The following is a 19,426-nucleotide window of genomic DNA, read 5'->3' on the forward strand; positions in this document are numbered from 1 at the left end:
TAAAAGAAAAGGAAAAGATTTTCAGCACAAGGCCTACGCGAGCGGTCGCACGTGTGCTTAAACCTTTTCAAAATATTTTTATTTTATTTTTAATTTTTACTACTAACATAAATAATAAAACAAGTGAGTTTAAATAATTATAGGATGTTTAAACCAAATTTTCTTTTAATAATAAATTGGGCCTAAGCCCAAATGGAAAGGACGTGGTGAAAGGGAAAATGGAGACTGCACAAGGGAAAACTTAAACTTAAATCAGATTGGGCCCAAGCCCAAACGAAAAGGGTGATGGAAGGTAAAACAGGGGTTACGAGATAGAGGTTCCCTTTTTTTTTGTGTGTGGCCCGAGATGAGTCCAAACATTACCTAACCCTAAAAAACAGAAACCCCTATAGGGGTTCTTCTAAACCTTGGACATTTACCAAGCTCCCAACTCAGGGACTTTCTTGTTTCCAGCCAGGAACCTCGAGACCACTGTCGCCCAATGCTCGTCGCCGCCCCAGACAACCGGACCAGTCGCCGCAACAAGCCCTCCGACACCATCCATACCTTCGCCGGNGACAGTCATTCTCACGGGAACGAAGATCAGCAAAAGTTGGGGTTCGAACACCATCACCTCCATCTAACAGCCACTGTCTCTGGCCATCAGAGGTATTATCAGAGACGCCGGTCACTACCAAGAACGTCATCGACCACCACCACTCCGATCAACAAAACCAATGCACCATCNCGCCATAAAAACCCTTGCGCGTGCACCCTGCTCCGGTCAGCTTTCGCCACCNGAGTCACAGCTACCCTCTATTATCACCATCAATAGCCCCGCCGGTAACAACAAACATTACTGGGACAACGTCTGATTGCAACATCATGGCCCTGCTCCTAGTTCGTCTCCGCAAGCGAGAANGAAACGTTCTCACTCNTGCAACTCATCCCGCGGCCACCACCAGCAGGGCGNTTCACTATCATNGCCNTCNTTGATGACCGATTACAGCCATGAGGATAAATAGTTCCTTTCCTCCAATTCGGCACAACTCCGAGAGCGAGAGTTTCTACCNGTTGCAGCGAANGNTACAAACACCAACACTTGTGGGTTTGAATAGGTCNTGATTGGTGCTCTTCATCTTTTCCAATTTTCAGGGTCAAATGANTGTAAAACGAGCTGGACTGAGACAGAGGTGGCGTTGTTGGTGTAGGTGTGATGGGTATGAGGGGTTGAGGGATTGTTTGAATTTGCTTTTGTCTATTATGTTTTTGTGCTCAATAAAAACTATAAGCCNATATTAGAAACAGGACAATCAAGGGAAAGTTAATGGCCGAATGAGNNGTCATTTGATGGCTTTGGATGTCGGAGGGTAGACGAAGTATGGCAGAGAACTAAAATATTGGGCGATGATGGAGAACAAAAGCACAACACTCACCACACTTCCATATTCAACANAGCAACATTAAGCTTAAAAAGATGAAAAATGCAATATAGTATGGAAACCTTCATCACAGAAACAAGTGAACAAAATTTACCTCTCGGAGTTCTGGCCAATCCTCTGGTGTCGCCGGTGGCAGCTACAATCCGAATGACTCCTCTGGTCCCTTCTTCCTCTGCTTGGTTAATTTGTTCCCCCTTTTCTGCTCAGCTTCACCCTTCTGATGCTCTCTCCNTTTCCAAAATCCTCTAACCGTTTTCTCTCTCAAAATCCCCCCCCCCCCAATTCCAAATTATGTTTTTCCCCTTTTGCCAGCTCACCCTCCTGTCCCCTATCCTCCAACACACGCCTCCTTATCACCCCTTCTTCCCACGTTTTTTATTTTCGTATTATGTATTTTTTAATTCAATTTTATTTTATTTTTAATTTAATTTTCAATTANCTTAATTAATTAACTCTATTAAAACAAAATGCATATAAAAATTGAATTAAAAACCAAAATCTAAATANAGTAAAATAGAATAAAACAATAGAGTAAAATAAAAAATAAAAGGAAAACAATAAAAAGCCAATAAAACACATTTTTCACCATCCGGGCAAAATTGGGTGTTGACAATTATGTTACATGCAGAGTATTTGAACTGTTTTATATCCTTTTGTTAACTCTGTTTTGTATCTGATTGTACAAACATGGTTGGTTACTAATCATGGTTGTGCATCATCAAAAAAAGGGGAGATTGTTGAGATTGTTGACAACACAATATCTATATCACTCTAGTTTTTTGTGATGACAACACATTGCTTAATAACACACATATGTTGTTGTCTTGATACATGTTCTTATGTTGATTGTTTAATATATGTGTTGAACATGTTTCTGTGCTATATTGTTGTGTATATGCATACTCATTGAGCTTTTACATGTTACATCATGTCTGGATGCATTACACTTGTTTTTAAGCATGAAAACCACAAGCGCTTTTGTGAACTTATAACTGTGTGACAAAGCTGTAGTAAAGTCGACTCCAATATTAATTGAATCGACTATGCTAAAGTCTTTGTATAGATTTTGAGAAGAAAAGAATTTCAATTTGCTTTGACATGTCGAAGTCGATTGTGTGCGTGATAACAGTTGAAAAACTGTTATCTTCATACTTAATTTTGATAGTAAATCACACCCTTTATGGCTTAGAATTAGCTTGAAATCATGCATTTTTATTAAGTTAGAGAATAAGAGAGTAAAAGTTGGTTTTCTTGGTTTTATGCTTGGTTTCCCTTTATTTTTGTAGGTTTTTGGAATGAATTGAAAGAAAGGTTGAAGATCAAATGGTTGCAGTGTAGAAAAGTCAACCAGAATGCAGAAAAGTCAACCAGTCAACCAGAAAAGTCAACCAGTCAACTAGAAAAGTTGACCAAACCGCTGAGCGGTAGTTTTAGGCACTGAGCGGTCAGTTTTTGGCGCTGAGCGACAGTTTTGGGCGCTGAGCAGTCCTACGATTAGAGGGAAACTGCTGAGCGGTTTAATTAGCCGCTGAGCGGTTTTCTGTTTTTATTTGGCTCAATTCTGTTATCTTTTTGGCCTATATATAGCCCCTGTGCGAATCAAAACTCAATCTTTTGGCAGAGGAAGATGGCACAACACTTTTTTCACCCCTTGGAGGAGGATTTTGGATGTGGGAGCCTTAATCTACCAAATCTAGGGTTTATCTTTTCATTCTTTCCATTCAATTCATCTAGTTCACCATGATTATGGTGAACTAAACGCTTTGTTGTTGGGGAACAATGTAATCTTTTGAAACTCTCATATATCCAAATTATTATTTATTTTATATGCTTGCATATGCTTGATTTATCAATTTTTGGGTTCCTTACCTGTATTTAATGCTTTTGTCGCTTAACTCATTCGATAATTGTTGTTTGTCTTTATTGATACGGGAACGTACAGTGATGTCATGAACTGGGGGGAATTCCTTGATTATGCTAATACCGCCTAGGGATAGGGGTAGGACGATCAATTGTATTTTGCTTTTGTTTATCATGTATTATTAATTACTAGGGGAGGCTAGGGATAGCAAGCCGGTAATTAGTAATAGGCTCTTTTCACCAAGGGATTGGGTTAAGGGTAGATCAAGAAAGTTTGCATGGCAATTGGATAAACAAGCGAATTAAATAACAAGAGTAAATATAGGGGAGTGGATAAGATGAAATTGTAAACCTCAACAACACCATTCATCCACAGTTTTTCCTAAACCATTGATTCACTGCATTTGCATATTTAATTTTGTCTTGCATTCAAAAACTCAAATTTAATTCTTTTCTCAAGTCTTATGCGATTGGTTTACATGAAAGTTAAGGCCTAAGAGTCCTTTGGGAAACGATACTTGGACTTACCCATTTTATATTACTTGATAACGATCTGGTACACTTGAGAGGGACTTAACAATGCGCCACACATTCGATTGCATTAGTTGTTTGCTTTGAAATTATGTTATGCTCATATATACTAACGACTATATTTTCAAAAGTTAGTTGAGCATTGATTGAGAGTCAACTGTATTGAATGAGAATTTATTTTGGTTGACTGTATGCTACTGGTCTGACTTAACTGTTATAACTGTCTTAACATAATCGATTGGATTAGTAGTTTATTCGACTATGAGAGCGTCTGTTTAACAGAATTCTATAAATAGTCTGAACACGAAATTGTTCAGAGACTTTTGATGATCTCTAACATTTTTATATTCTGTTTCAGATATCTCTGGTTTATAGAGCTCCAAGAATTCTCTAAGAAGACCATGGTGATCTTTCTTGAAAGAGATTCAAAAGGAGATTGTATGTCCACTTATTGCTTGATCGTATTCTGCACAGTGAAGGTGCATATGGTTTGATCAAGATTTGGCTTGGCATCCTTGAAGATTGCTATGTGTACCTGTTGTGACTACAAAGGATGGACTCGTGGAGTCTGGTTCACTTTAAGGATTGTTCAAAGTGGTGTTTGGCGGATTGTAGGAGAGGAGACATCTTGCTACAAGTCTTGCTGTGTTGTATGCCTATATTTTGGTTAAAGGGTTAGAGAGGAGATTTATATTTTTGACGTGGAGGTCTTCTATAAATTTCTTGTTGTAAAAACCTTGACCATTATAGTGCATTTGCTTCCTGGGTTGGAAGGACACTAGATGTAGGCATTGTTGGCCGAACCAGTAGAAAAACCAGTGTTTGATTTCTCTATCCTTGCTCTTTTATTTTCAGTCGACTGTAATATCTGCGTAGTCAACTACGATTTTCTGCTGCACACAAAATTCATTACTTGCGTTTCAAGAAAGACTTGTAAAGTTTTCAACTTTGCTTTAAAGATTTTAAAAAGATTCTGATTTTGAAAACTCACCAATTCACCCCCGCCCCCTCTTGTGTAAAATTAAGCCTACCTGTTTTCCAACAATACAGTGATGCTCATGGTGTTGTTCATGATTTGGATAGTCACGATGGTGATGTATCTATGATATTGATCATGGTATTTGAAATGCTCTAGGTGATGCTATGTGTTAGCGATATTACTATAATAGTTATAGTAAGTAGTTAACATAGGTGCTAAGGAGTGGATAGACCAAGGATCTATGTGTTAGATGTTAGTGACGACGTCGAGGGTTAAAGATCAAGGATTGAGGATTGATGATAAAGGATTGAGTAATTCATTGTGATTGAATTGTTATGTTAGAGGTTTAGGAATCTTGATATTACTACTATGTGTGAGGTGTTTGATTATTGTTGATATAATCAATATGTTTATATCGTTATTATGATTGTTTTATCGGTAGTTTACCCCATACATGTTTGTGTTTGTGTGTTGTGAATGATATTATTGACGATGATAGTATAATGTGTTATACTTGATGAAATGATGTTACAGATGGTGCTGAGGCATGATAGATTCAAGAGATGATGAGGAACAGGCGTGGAATTTTATTTAAAGTGCATTTGAAATTTAAAGATAATGTATTTGGAGTTATTTTATTTCCATTGGATAAGAGTTTTTGAACTATTATGTTTTGAACAAATTATGCACGATAAATGTTGAGGTTTTTGAAAAATACATTTTCGCACTATGTTAAAGTTTGAAATTTACCAGTTTTTGAATAACCCGTGACACCTTGGAATTTGGGGCGTTACAGTACACTCATAAGAAAAAAAATATTTTTACATTTTAAAGGTATGAATACTCATGTGATTGTTTGCATTGTCCTGGTGCTTAATACCCTTCTTTTTCCCTAAATGATTAAATAATGTTTTAAAGGTATAAGTACTCGTATGATCATCCATGTTAACCTATTACTTATTACCTTTGTTTTTCTCAATCACGTACTCATTCATATGCTTTACCACAGTTTGATGCCTTTCTTTAGCTTCTGTTATCTTCCAACATTCTTGGATTAACTCCACCTCAAATGATATAACCATTTCTTTCATTTGATGTCCCACTTCTTTGACTTGAATTTGAGCCTCCCTCAACCTTTTTAAAGCTTCTTGTTTATCTATTTTAACTTTCTCATAAAGATGTCGCCAATGTTTTCCTGCTTCTAATGTGTTGTTCATTTCCTTCACCCACACGACTAACTTTGTGCTTGTTGCTGCAAGATCTTACTTTATTTGAAACATGTAATCCCTTTCGGCTCTTTGGCTTCAAAGGATCTTCTCAACTGTTTATGCCTTTTCCTCTTTTATTGTTTACATGTCTATAAAATCGTTGTGTGTGTTTTGTAGTTCCTTCATTAATCTAGCATTTTGATCTCTTATTCCTTTCACTTTTGTTAGTCTCTAGATCCTAGGATTGTCCTTCATTGTCGGCTGAGCGATGATTGGTTTGAAAGACAACTTAACATAATGGTGGTATTACACGTTTTGAATAAAGTAAGATCTTGCAGTAGAAAACATAAAGTTTAGCCATTCGGGTGAAGGAAAGGAACACAACATTGGAAACAGGAGAACATTAGTGACATCTTTATGAGGAAGTCAACATAGATACCCAAGAGGCTTTAAAAAGGTTGAGGGAGGCTCAGATTCAAGTCAAAGAAGTAGGACATCAAATGAAAGAAATGATTATATCATTTGAGGTGGAGTTAAACTAAGAAAGTTGGAAGATAACATAAGCTGAAAAAAGGTCTCAAATTATGGTAAAGCCGATGAAGGACTACATGATTGAGAAAATGAAGGTAATACATACTAGGTCGACGCGATGGTCACACGAGTACTCATACTTTTAAAACATTATTTAATTATTTAGGATTAAAAAAGTATTAAGCATTATGACGACGCAAATGATCACACAAGTACTCATACTTTTAAAATATAAAAAAGATAACTTTTTTTTCTTATTTTCTAAATGTATTTCTTTCAAAATTTTAATTTCTAATAATTTTATATTTATTTGTTATCTTTATTTGAATTATTTAGAAATGAGTGTAGATGATGCGAGTAATTGTTCAAACACCAAAATAAATAAGAAAAATATATTATTTTTATGATTTTTAAAACAAGACATTTGTGAATAAATAAAAATAATACTCCTAAAAGAAAAGACCAAAATTAAGTATAAAATAAAAACGCATACAATAAAATATATATATATATATATATATATATATATATATATAATAAATTTATTTATTATGATGAAATTGGACGTTCACAACTATATTATATTATGTATACTCAGAGTATTTGGTTTGGATTATTAAATATGAAATATTTTATTTTAGTAACATAGTAATATTGTAGATATTCAATTATTTTCACCATTAACAAATTTTGAATAAAAACGAAATTAAATTTTTTATACTAAAATTATAACTCTTTTTATTTTACTGAGATATGTCAATTTATTATACTGAAGTCATTATTTATGTTTTTTTTCCTCCTTCAAATTTTATTGATAGAAATTTATTCCAATTCAAAAAGATTATCATTCTCTATAAAAACTAATGCATGTAATTGAGAAAAGACTATACACATCGACAACACACACAAAATAGATTTATAAATGATATCGTATTCAATTAACCAATAAAATAGACAGTATAGATACATTGTAGTCTCATACTATATATCTAAATAATTGAAATAGTTAAAATTTGACCCCAATGTATATAATTAAGAGAACAACAAAAGATTGGATTATCCATCTCCTTTTCTAATCCAGAATGGTTTCTGTTGATAACTAAGTGTTTTTGCTAGCAACTCCTTTTAAATCTTACACTGTGTCATCTTCCAACAATGAATTTTTGATATACATGTGTGTGGAAAATATCTAGTTAATATTTTTCGAGTTGTATTTATTGATCATAACGTAGACGTGACCATGTATTTTTCCCTCACTGGTGGTCGGTTGGCTATATGTAATGCTTAAGCTGATAGTAACATGTGAAACAATTCATACATGTTGAGATTTAAGTGGGAAAATCTTCCTAATTAAGAGTATAAATTCCTCTATAAGCCTATATTTTTTGTAATTAATGATGATTTGGAAAGTTCATAGAGAGTTTTAGTTTTTGTCTTTATCTTTGTTCCAGACAGGAGGTCTTTTGTTCAAAATTGCACTTGAATTTTCCACGTTAATGAGAGTCTCGGTTTCATTGTTGTCTCTTGCCTGAAAATAATAGACAGTGACGAAACACAGCGAAAATTTTAGTCCATGACCGAGACAAAAAACACAAGAACATGAAAACTGACATAAAACAAACCTGTGACACTTGACCAGCACCTTCGACTGGTTTTTGTTGACTCTCAAGAACACAACAGTAGGAATATATAATCATCCCAACCATAGCTACCATAATTCCCAATATGTTCCTCCAACTGAAAGGATCATGGACAATAATATATCCAAAAGCCAATACAAGACATGTCTTTAGATGTCCAAGAACCTGATAGGTCACTGGAGATGTCTTTCCAATTACAAGAAATGTACTAAAATTCACCGCGATAGAGATCAGACATGAAAGAATAATGACAATCTACAATGCAAAAAATAAAAATAAAAAAATTGAAAGTACATTAATTAAGAAATAATTTATGTTTAAAAGTAAGCACACATGTCGACTGTTTAAATCTCACCGTCACTTTTGTAGTGTATTTGAAAGAAAAAACATTTAGGTTTGTCAGAAATTTATCCAAATATGGTCCGGAGATTAACAATGTAGCTGCTTGATATATACATGATTGATACAGAAGTTGGGTAGAAGAAACCTTAAACTTCTTCTGTATGGTATTTGTCATCTGAAAGGGACTAATTAAGATTTCAACACATCAACACTAAATTACAAAAATATATATAAATAGAAGTTGCATTAATCTAAAAGAAATCTATCTTTTCACATGATAAATGAAACATAGATTGACATGTTTATTTGTTATGTAATTATTATGGAGAAACAATCATACACTTAATGATATATTTTATGTGGCATTGTTATGAAAATTAGTTTGAAAATACTAACAATTAATGCATGTAATCTACATCACAAAAAATATTCTTTAATTTGATTTTGAAAAGTATTATATTGCTTCAGAAATTGAGTAGTTAAGAGGACTGAAAATTTCTTTAAGGATACAATCTGAGCAACACATGTTGTAATGATTGCTAGCAAGGACAAGAAAGCTCCCAAAGCATTAAGCTGCAAATCAGTAATTGTAGCAATTCCAACACCCACAAGGAGGATCACAAGAGAAAATTGTATTCTTTTACTGCAAAAATAAAACAATGAATACAATTCAAATTATTATCAATTATTAATTATTACAGTGGCATAAATAAAACAAATCCTGAATAATGGATAAGGGTAACATCAATAATAGTTGAGGACAAAATAACAAGCCAATGGAACTAATAAATGCCTTCAAATTTCTGAGATGCTAGAAAGGTCAACAAGAGGCCTAACATCTTGACAATCATATAAAAGACACATGACTTGAAATTAATTATAAATCACTAATGAACTAGTTTCTTAAAAGTTAACAAAGGAAGAAAGGAACAATGTTAAAAGATAGCTACGCAAAATAATTATTTAATGAAACTTACACAAGTTACTAAAAGTATAAATATTTAAAGAGATTAAAAGACTAAACAAGACCTGAACTTCTTTCCAAGAAAAAGGATCTCTAATAGAATAGTACATGGGATGATTGCCAGCTTAGTCATCTGAATGCAAATACAAAGAGCTTGTGTCAAAAAACCTTGAAAAAAGCTGCTTAAAGAACAAAAATCAAAATGACACATGACAAAACATAAAGAAAGAACATGCATCATCACCTGATAGAACCCGACAGAATTGAAGCCCAAACTCAAATTTAAAAGTCCAATAGAAATTCCATTTAGAACTCCAAATCCCATCACCATTTTCTTCTCTAATGGTTTGTGCTCAAAAAATCTCAATTTAAGAGCCACATGAAGCGAACAAAATGTTACAAAAAGATGCCAACTTGTCAAAGTTGTAGCTGCATGAAAATCCAAGGACATGTATAAAAACCTCAACTAAGATATTACACTTCTAACAAGTAATTTTCACTTGAATTGAAGGCATAAAAGATTATATATAGGTATCTAAACTTCTAATTAGAACTCTTTTTATCCTTTAAAAATTATCACCTTTTTAGTGTCTTTTGGTTAAAGAATTTTCTATTTTCATTTCCTATTTTCACAATAATTACCCTATTTTTTACATGATTTTACATATGTGTTCATGATTAGAGAAAATAATGATACATTTATTTAATTTGCAAATACTTTCATTGTTTCCTTTCTTGCCTTTTCACTCTTATTCACAAAAAATCATCTTGTGTTAATTTGTTTGGTACATTAAAGGATTTGCATAGTTAAATAGAGAAAATAAAAGACAGAGAAAACACAAATCCTTTCACCTATTCCTGCGTAAATATTTAAAAATAATCTCATAATTTTTAATTAGAAGTTAAAACAAGTATGTTTTCTCAAACTAAACAAAAAAGATATTGTTTTATTCATTTTTTTTTCTCCATTAAAATTCTCCTTTAGAATGAATCCAATTTGAAACGAACACTAAATACAGACACATTTCTCAACAATACCTCAAATAACGATTTGCCATGGTATCATCTTATTAAATTATGAAAAAATTGAACGAGTTATAGATGAGAGCAAACTCACTGTAATTGTCAACAATAACATACAGAGACAAATAATTGGTAATTTCTATCAGTTTGCAAAGAACCAAATCCTTTATGAACTTACCGAAAATGAAACGCAATGAACTCATCAACGTTTTATTGCAAATCACAATCGACACCGATGACACCACTGACAAACTCAATGCGCCAATAGTTCCCAATTGAAATTTCTCTCCCTCGCCCATCTTTTCCTTTGTTGTTGCCCTAAACAAATCAAAACAGAAAGGAGCACAATGAAGCAAAAATGTCCAAATATTGCAGAAGATAATGAAGCGAAAATAACACAACACGTTGGAAAACTTTACACGAGGAAGATCTGATATTGGGAGTGAAACAAAATGGGTGTCAACGGATTGTGAGAAAAAGCTCTTGGATCTGATGATTGTGGAAAACCTACAATTCTGGAGTTACGGAAGTTTGCAGGAACGGATGAACTCAATGATTAACACGCATGCAGAGGTAAAGCGTGGTGTAGTAAAATGGAACATGAATGAGAATTAAAATAAAAAGTGAATTGAATTGGAAAATCCGAAATGGAGGAAGGTGGCATTGATGGCACAGATGTAAGAGCTAAAATGCAAATGAGAAGGTGTTTCTTTTTTTTCTTCTTCTTGTTAGTTACATTTACGGAGAGAAAGAAAGACTTAATTTTAATGTTCAAAAGCTAATTAATAATAAACATTACATGTGTTTGGAACTTTACTAAAATATTCTTGGTTTTATATTGCTTACTTCTTATTTTTTACCTAAAAAATGGTGGATGGTGATGCACCTTTGTTGATGTTACCTTGTATCCATAAATAATTTACACAAGTTTTTATTTTTATTTTTATTTTTTTTATATAACCATTCATTTACTTAGGGCTGGGCATAGTTATAATGTAACTGAACTTTAGTTTATCTATATTTTTTTATACTATAAAAACTAAACTACTTGTACTAAAAACTAAGTTATACTATTTTTTAGTTCGGTTTAAAGAAATTGAACTTGTAGTTCAGTTAACTTTATTAAAAATTTGTCACCAGGTGTATTTTTATGTTGTAATTGATTTATAAGCGGGTTGACATGAAATTATTATTTATACATTATCTATAAATTAAAAATTGTATTATGTATATAAATGTATAAAGAGATATAATATCTTATTATACATATTTTATTTAATCTTATAATTATAATTTTGAATTATTACTTACTTGACAATCTAATTTTCATCCAGTCTTCTATTTAGGTTTTTAACATGACAACATAAATTGTTTAATATTGATTATTTAATCATTATTCATTATCTATTATTTAATCTCATAATTATTATATTTATTTTATTAAAAAATAAAAAATGACATGAAATTATTGATGAGAAATATTTTGAATATATTGTATTATATGGTATCATAGTTAAAAATAATCTTTCATTTTCTTTTACATCATAAATTATAAAGACAAATTAGATATATAATTTAGTTTAATCATATAATAATTTTTTAAATAATTTGAATATATAATATATTTAAATTATTTAAAAAATTAGTTTTATGATTAAACTAAATTATATATCTAATTTATCTTTATAATTTATGATATAAAAGAAAATGAAAATTGTGAGAGAAATATAATTTAAAAGATTAAATATATTTTATATTTTGTAAGAATAATTTATCGTTAAACTAAATATATTTTTTCTCTGAGAGTTAGGAGTAAGTTTTGAACAAAGAAAATTAGAAAAAAAGAATAAAAGCATTAAGGAAAAACAAAAATAAATAAAATTTATTAGAATTATATATATTAATTTTAATTATTTGTTTATAGAAAATATTATAAAGTTATTTAATTTTATTAATATAATAAGGTTTGAAATAAATCTAAAGTATTTTTCGGATGTTTAAGAGTAAACTTTTTAAATAAAACAAACTTCAAATAATCTATTCTTGAAATTACATTAATTTCTGATAAATGATTTCTCTTAAATATGAATTTTTTTAATAAATAACATGTAAAAATTATATTCTGTATGATAAAAATAATATTTTACATGATTAGTATAACGACTAAAAATATATAATTTATCTTAAAGACAAAAACAAAAGAATAATATTTAAAAGCCGAAACAAAATATTTTCCGTAAAAGCTGTGTGGAAAATTTCAACAAAAAAGTAAGGAGTTTTATATTGATAATATTGAAAGGATTGGTTACTTATCAGTTAATTGGTGTAAGTACATTTTGAAAAGAAACCTTAAAAAAGTTTGGACTTTGGCACAATTTTATTTTAGATTGTAAAAATAAAAAAATTTGGACTTTGATCCAATTTTATTTCATATTGTAAAAAAAAAGTCTAAATAAAAAATTAAAAAAAAACTAATAAATAAAATTGTAATTTTATTTTTCAAGTATCTGCGAGTATGGATAGTGCGATATCCAAACCCGACCCGTTAACAAGTAGATATTAAAATACCCGCTTTCCGCTATCCGAGGATACCTCTTACCGACGAGTACTAAATACCCAAAGCGGATTTTATCGCATATGCCCACGGATACAGGTTTTTTTTTCAACCCTAAACCAGGGTACACTGCAATTAGGTCTACTATGTCGAGTATCAGTTGTTAAGTCAGAAATCGAGCCATAAAGTAAAACCAGGGCACACTGCAATCAGGTCTACTACGTCGAGTATCAGTTGTACCGAGGCAGAAAAGCTTTCTAGCATCGGTTAGGCGCCAACCGAGGCATATAACTGTTAGAATTTATGATTCAGAGATTCACAATAAAGAGCAATAAACCACATGCATTAAATTCTACAATCAAAGCAGTTCTCAATATTTCTATAATAATAGAATGGAAGCGTACCTGAATTGGACATTGGGAATAATTAATCAACCTGAAAATGGTATCTGATCTTCCCTCTGTAGAGCACCCTTAGTTCCCTCTAAATTTTCTCTTCTGATGGGGATAAAGAGAAATAAACAGGAATGAATCTTATGCTCTCAGATGGGGACCATGACCCCTTAATTAACCTCTAACGGTTTCTTTTATTTCAATAAATATAAATTGGCCCCTTCAACAAATTATAATTATTGCTGGTCTCTACACAATATATCTTTCATGACAAATATACCCTTTGCCATATTTATCTTAATTAGATCACTTTATTAAATTGGCTAATATAATATAATGGCCCTAACACATTTAATAATTACTTATATATATACAAGTGACCCAAATTGCTAACAATCTCCCACTGGTCACAAATATATATATCCATATAAATCCTTACAAATGTGTCAGACTTTATGAGCTCAAAATTGCCATTATATACCTTGAGTATATCCCGAAGTCCCGTCCATTGATTATATCCGCATGTAGAACCAAAACAATTTTAATTGCAACAATTGCAACCAAACCAACAGTGATCACTAATGCTGACAGAATCAAATGACATGGATACATCATGAAATGTGTAGCATGAAAAGTTACGTGAAGGTGATCTGTACACGTCTATTTTCAACTGGTCCTTATTTTATCTCAATGAGATCAACATAATAACCTTATCGTACAAAGTGTAATATTTGAATAAAAATAAACCATATATTTATTAAACCAAAAATGTCCAAGGACAATGTATGCATACATTAAACCAAACATAGAACACAAATACAAAAGTGACTAACTCCCACTAAACTTAAGATTCCTCAAAAGCTAAAACACCCATGTGAGCAACATGCTCATGAAAGACCTTTGGTGTAATACCCTTAGTAAGAGGATCTGCCAACATGGAGTTTGTCCTTAAGTGCTCTATAGAAATCTGTCCACTCTGTACTCTTTCTTTAACAACTAGGAACTTGATGTCAATGTGCCTTGACTTGCTTGAACTCCTATTGTTGTTAGAATATAATACAGCTGATTTGTTGTCACAGTATAACTTGAGTGGTCTTTCAATTCCTTCCATAATGCGCAACCCTATGACAAAGTTTCTCAGCCATATTCCTTGATTTGATGCCTCATAGCATGCTACAAATTCTACAGCCATAGTGGATGAAGCTGTAAGGGTTTGCTTAGCACTACGCCAAGAAACCGCACCACCGGCCAACATGAAAATGTAACCCGAAGTGGATCTTAAACTATCTTGGCATCCTGCAAAATCTGAGTCAGAATATCCAGTGATCTCTAACCGGTCTGATCTCCTGTACATGAGCATATAATCCTTTGTCCTCTGTAAATACCTCATAACTCTTTTTGCTGCTTTCCAATGATCCAATCCTGGATTGCTTAAATATCTGCTTAAAACCCCAACTATGTAGGCTATATCCGNACGCGTACATACTTGGGCATACATCAGACTCCCTATTGCTGAAGCATAAGGAATCTTTTGCATTTCCTGAATTTCTAGATTTCCTTTAGGACATTGATTAAGACTGAACTTGTCTCCCTTAGCGACTNGAGTATCTCCTGCTTTACAATCTTGCATACCAAACCTTTTAAGCACCTTATCGATGTAATTCCTCTGTGATAATCCAAGAATACTTTGAGATCTATCTCGTTGTATCTGAATTCCTAATACAAAGGAAGCATCACCAAGATCTTTCATTTCAAAATTTCTAGAAAGAAATCTCTTGGTTTCGTGCAACATGTCTATATTGTTGGTAGCAAGCAGTATGTCATCAACATATAAGACCAGGAAGATATACCTGCTCCCACTGAACTTGTGATACACACAATCCTCAACCACATTTATCTCGAAACCAAATGAGGTAATAACTTGATGAAATTTGTGGTACCATTGACGAGATGCCTGTTTTAGCCCATAAATGGATTTTGTCANTTTGCATACCATATTCTTTGGTTCTTCTGACACAAAGTTTTCTGGTTGCACCATATAAATTGTCTCATCAATGTTGCCATTGAGAAACNCCGTCTTGACATCCATTTGATGAAGCTCCAAATCATAATGTGCAACAAGAGCCATGATTGTTCTAAAAGAGTCTTTCGATGAAACTGGAGAGAAAGTCTCTTTAAAATCAATCCCTTCCTTTTGAGTATAGCCCTTTGCCACAAGACGAGCCTTATACCTCTCCACATTACCTTTAGAATCCCTTTTGGTTTTAAATATCCACTTACAACCTATGGGTTTCACACCTTCTGGTAATGGGACAAGTTCCCAAACTTTATTGTCTTGCATGGACTTATACTCCTCATTCATAGCTTCAATCCATTTTTTTGAATTAGGATCTTGCATAGCTTGATGGACGGTGACAGGGTCATCTTCCATCATACTATTATTTTCCTCAATTTCTTAGAGAAATACTACATAATCATTTGGGATGGCACTTCTCTTTTCTCTCATGGATCTCCGCAATGATACTGACTCATGAAGCACCTGTTCTTGAGGGTCTTGAGTTTGTCCTTGTAGAGGTTGAGAATTTGCTTCATCAAAATCAACTGTATGAATCGGATCTGGAGTTGACACCGATTCTTCCTCAAAGACAAAGTCTCTTACCTTATTCTTCCTCCCAAACTCAATATCCTCAAAGAATGTGGCAGTTCCCGTCTCAAAAATATTCTTAGATTTGGGATCATAGAATTTATAGCCTNTTGATCTTTCAGAGTAACCAATAAAGTAACTGCTCACCGTTNGAGAGTCCAATTTCTTTTCATTCGGCCTATAAGGCCTTGCTTCAGCTGGACATCCCCATACACGTAAGTGTTTTAGATTAGGCTTTCGCCCAACCCAAAGCTCATAAGGTGTTGCAGCAGCTGCCTTGGTAGGTACTCTGTTTAAAATATAAGCTGCAGTCTTCAATGCCTCTCCCAGAGTGACTCTGGCAAGGTGGAATGACAAATCATACTCCTTACCATATCCTGAAGAGTCCGATTTCGTCTTTCAGCCACCCCATTCATGCTAGGTGAACCTGGCATGGTGTACTGTGGGACAATTCCATATTCCTCTAGGTACTTGGCAAAANGTCCTGGACGTTGTTCACCTGATCCGTCATATCTGCCATAGTATTCACCACCACGATCAGATCTGACATTCTTAATGCGTTTATTGAGTTGATTCTCAACTTCAGCCTTGAAAGATTTGAACACGTCCAATGATTGAGACTTTTCATGGATGAGATATAAGTATGCATATCTAGAGTAATCATCTATGAATGATATAAAATATTGTTGACCATTCCATGAAGGTGTAGGGAATGGACCACAAATGTCTGTATGTATCAGTTCTAAGACGTCTGTAGCTCTGTATGCACCTAATCTCGATGTCTTGGTCTGTTTTCCTTTAACGCATTCAACACAAACATCAAAATTTGTGAAGTCAATGGAATTCAAAATCCCATCTGACATAAGCCGTTCAACTCTATTTTTAGAGATGTGACCTAGACGTTTGTGCCACAATGCTCCTGAATCATTATTGTCAATTTTTCGCTTAGTACAAGATGATTCTGTATTGAATGATTCACCGTAGGAAGCCACCGTATCAAGCAAATAGAGGTTGTCATTGTCTGAAAGTGAACCAGTCCCAACAATATTTGAATTTAAAGACAATTTGATTTCATGGTTTCCAAATGAACATGAATATCCTGATTTGTCCAAATAGGAAACTGAGACCAGATTTCGTCTAAAAGACGACACAACAAAAGTGTCTTTCAAATCCAAGTAGAAACCTGTGCACAATAACAGTCTAAAATGCCCTATAGCTTCCACTTCTACCGATTTGCCATCTCCCACATAGATCAATCTTTCATAATCAATTGGTTTTCGATAGCTTATACATCCCTTCATTGACACACTGATGTTAGTAGTTGCACCAGAATCTAACCACCAAGTGTTTATAGGTACTGAAGCTAAATTGACCTCAGAATAGACCAAAGCAAGATTGCACCTAAAGCTTATACGATCAAGGACTATCTTTATTTTCTTGTTCCAGTCTTTAAAGAAATTAGCAGATATTGAAGCAATCGAAGTTGTATTTAGAATAAGAGAAACAAAGGAATTAAGCTCACACCGTAAAATTAATAATTATATAAATATAATTCAAATAATGGTCTATCCCATCTCAAGATACCCAATGCCCCATCAATATCAAGTCTTTGGATAGTAATATTAACTGCTAGAGATATCTTGGATTGATTTTATTATTGACACGTAAATACCTTATAATTATCACATGTTACCATCACAGATGCGTATACAATCCGGCCAAATATTAATCTTCCTTTGGGCCGACCAATATTCGCATGGATATGCATAAACACGAACATTTATAATCTTTTTATAAACTACTCCAGATAAAGAAGACTCACTTTGGCAATATCTTAATTATCAATAGCTCATTTAAAAAATTATAAACAAGACCAAAATTGAATTTTATTTATTCCAAATTAATTATTAATTTTACTTTTATTTATCCTTAATTAATAATTAATATCACTTTATTTAATAATTTTAATCCAAATCTAATTATCCAAAATTGGATAAGCAATCTGCACAAGATTTGGGCCTGCCAAAAAAAATAAAAGTCCAAAATGGATCAGACAATTTGGACTATCCGAAATTGGGCCTGGGTCACAGCCCGCAACCCAGTAAACAGAGGAAACCCTTGTCGTCAGTCGCTCTAGGGTTGAACGTCGTCGTCGGCAGCACCGTCAACCGCCGATCGAATCACCGTCGAGAAACCCCTGAACAATAGAACCAGATCTGAACCAGAAAACCTCTTTGCAAGAGAACCAGATCGGAAGAGGAGTACAATCGCGACAACCAGAAGCAAGACCAGATCTGAACCGTGAACGAGATCCAGGGAGCACCGCTGCATTATACAGATCTCCACCACCGTGAGCCCCTCTAAACTGCGAAACAGAATTGTAGAACGGCTATACACATTACGCTGGCGTCGAACCAGATCATCAACCTGATGTGCGAAGAAGAGTTGCGCCATTGCTGCGCATTCAAGAACTCCTTCGAAGCAGTTCCTCCATGGCAACGTCGATTAGAATCAAGAGGAAAAGAAGACGACACCAGAGAACGAAGAAGGCAAACCAGAAAAGGAAAAACAAATCTCTCCTTAGGGTTTCAAATTTGGGAATTTTCCCAAATTAGGGTTACAGAGACATTCAAATTGGAAATTCTGAATGTTAATTTCCCTTTTCAACCGTAGAATTAATGCACAAAATTGATTACAAATTTATAATTCGTAATCAATTACAAATTCCCAAATTTGGTTTATGCAATTTAATCATAAATTAACATGCTCGGATACCAATTGTTAGAATTTATGATTTAGAGATTCACAATAAAGAGCAATAAACCACATGCATTAAATTCTACAATCAAAGCAGTTACCAATATTTCTATAATAATAGAACGAAAGCTACCTGAATTGTCTGATGGGGATAAAGAGAAATAAACAGGAATGAATCTTATGCTCTGAGATGGGGACCATGACTCCTTAATTAACCTCTAACGATTTATTTTGTTTCAATAAATATAAATTGGCCCATTCAACAAATTATAATTATTGCTGGTCTCTACACAATATATCTTTCATGACAAATATACCCTTAGCCATATTTATATTAATTAAATCACTTTATGAAATTAGCTAATATAATATAATGGTCCTAACACATTTAATAATTACTTATATATATATACAAGTGACCCAAATTGTAATTTTATTTTTCAAGTATCCGCGAGTATGGATAATGCGATATCCGAACCCGACCCATTAACAAGTAGATATTAAAATACCCGCTTTCCACTATCCGAAAATACTTCTTACCAACGAGTACTAAATACCCAAAGCGAATTTTACCACATAT

At 33.3% G+C, this 19,426-nt stretch overlaps 1 protein-coding gene across 1 annotated transcript; it reads right to left on the reverse strand.

The window, feature by feature from the left end:
* Positions 1-7,530: 7,530 nt before the first annotated feature.
* Positions 7,531-11,213, reverse strand: LOC106752738 (UDP-xylose transporter 2). The gene is made up of 8 exons (XM_014634480.2): positions 10,919-11,213; positions 10,678-10,817; positions 9,721-9,905; positions 9,542-9,609; positions 9,023-9,155; positions 8,526-8,687; positions 8,153-8,425; positions 7,531-8,058 (listed from the first exon to the last, which is right to left on the reverse strand). Exons 2-8 carry the CDS (start codon positions 10,796-10,798, stop codon positions 7,954-7,956), a joined length of 1,047 nt encoding a protein of 348 aa, XP_014489966.1. The 5' UTR covers positions 10,799-10,817; positions 10,919-11,213; the 3' UTR covers positions 7,531-7,953.
* Between the last annotated feature and the right edge of the window lie 8,213 nt (positions 11,214-19,426).

This window comes from Vigna radiata, unplaced genomic scaffold (assembly GCF_000741045.1).
Source record: "Vigna radiata var. radiata cultivar VC1973A unplaced genomic scaffold, Vradiata_ver6 scaffold_43, whole genome shotgun sequence".
Taxonomy (NCBI): Eukaryota; Viridiplantae; Streptophyta; class Magnoliopsida; order Fabales; family Fabaceae; genus Vigna; species Vigna radiata.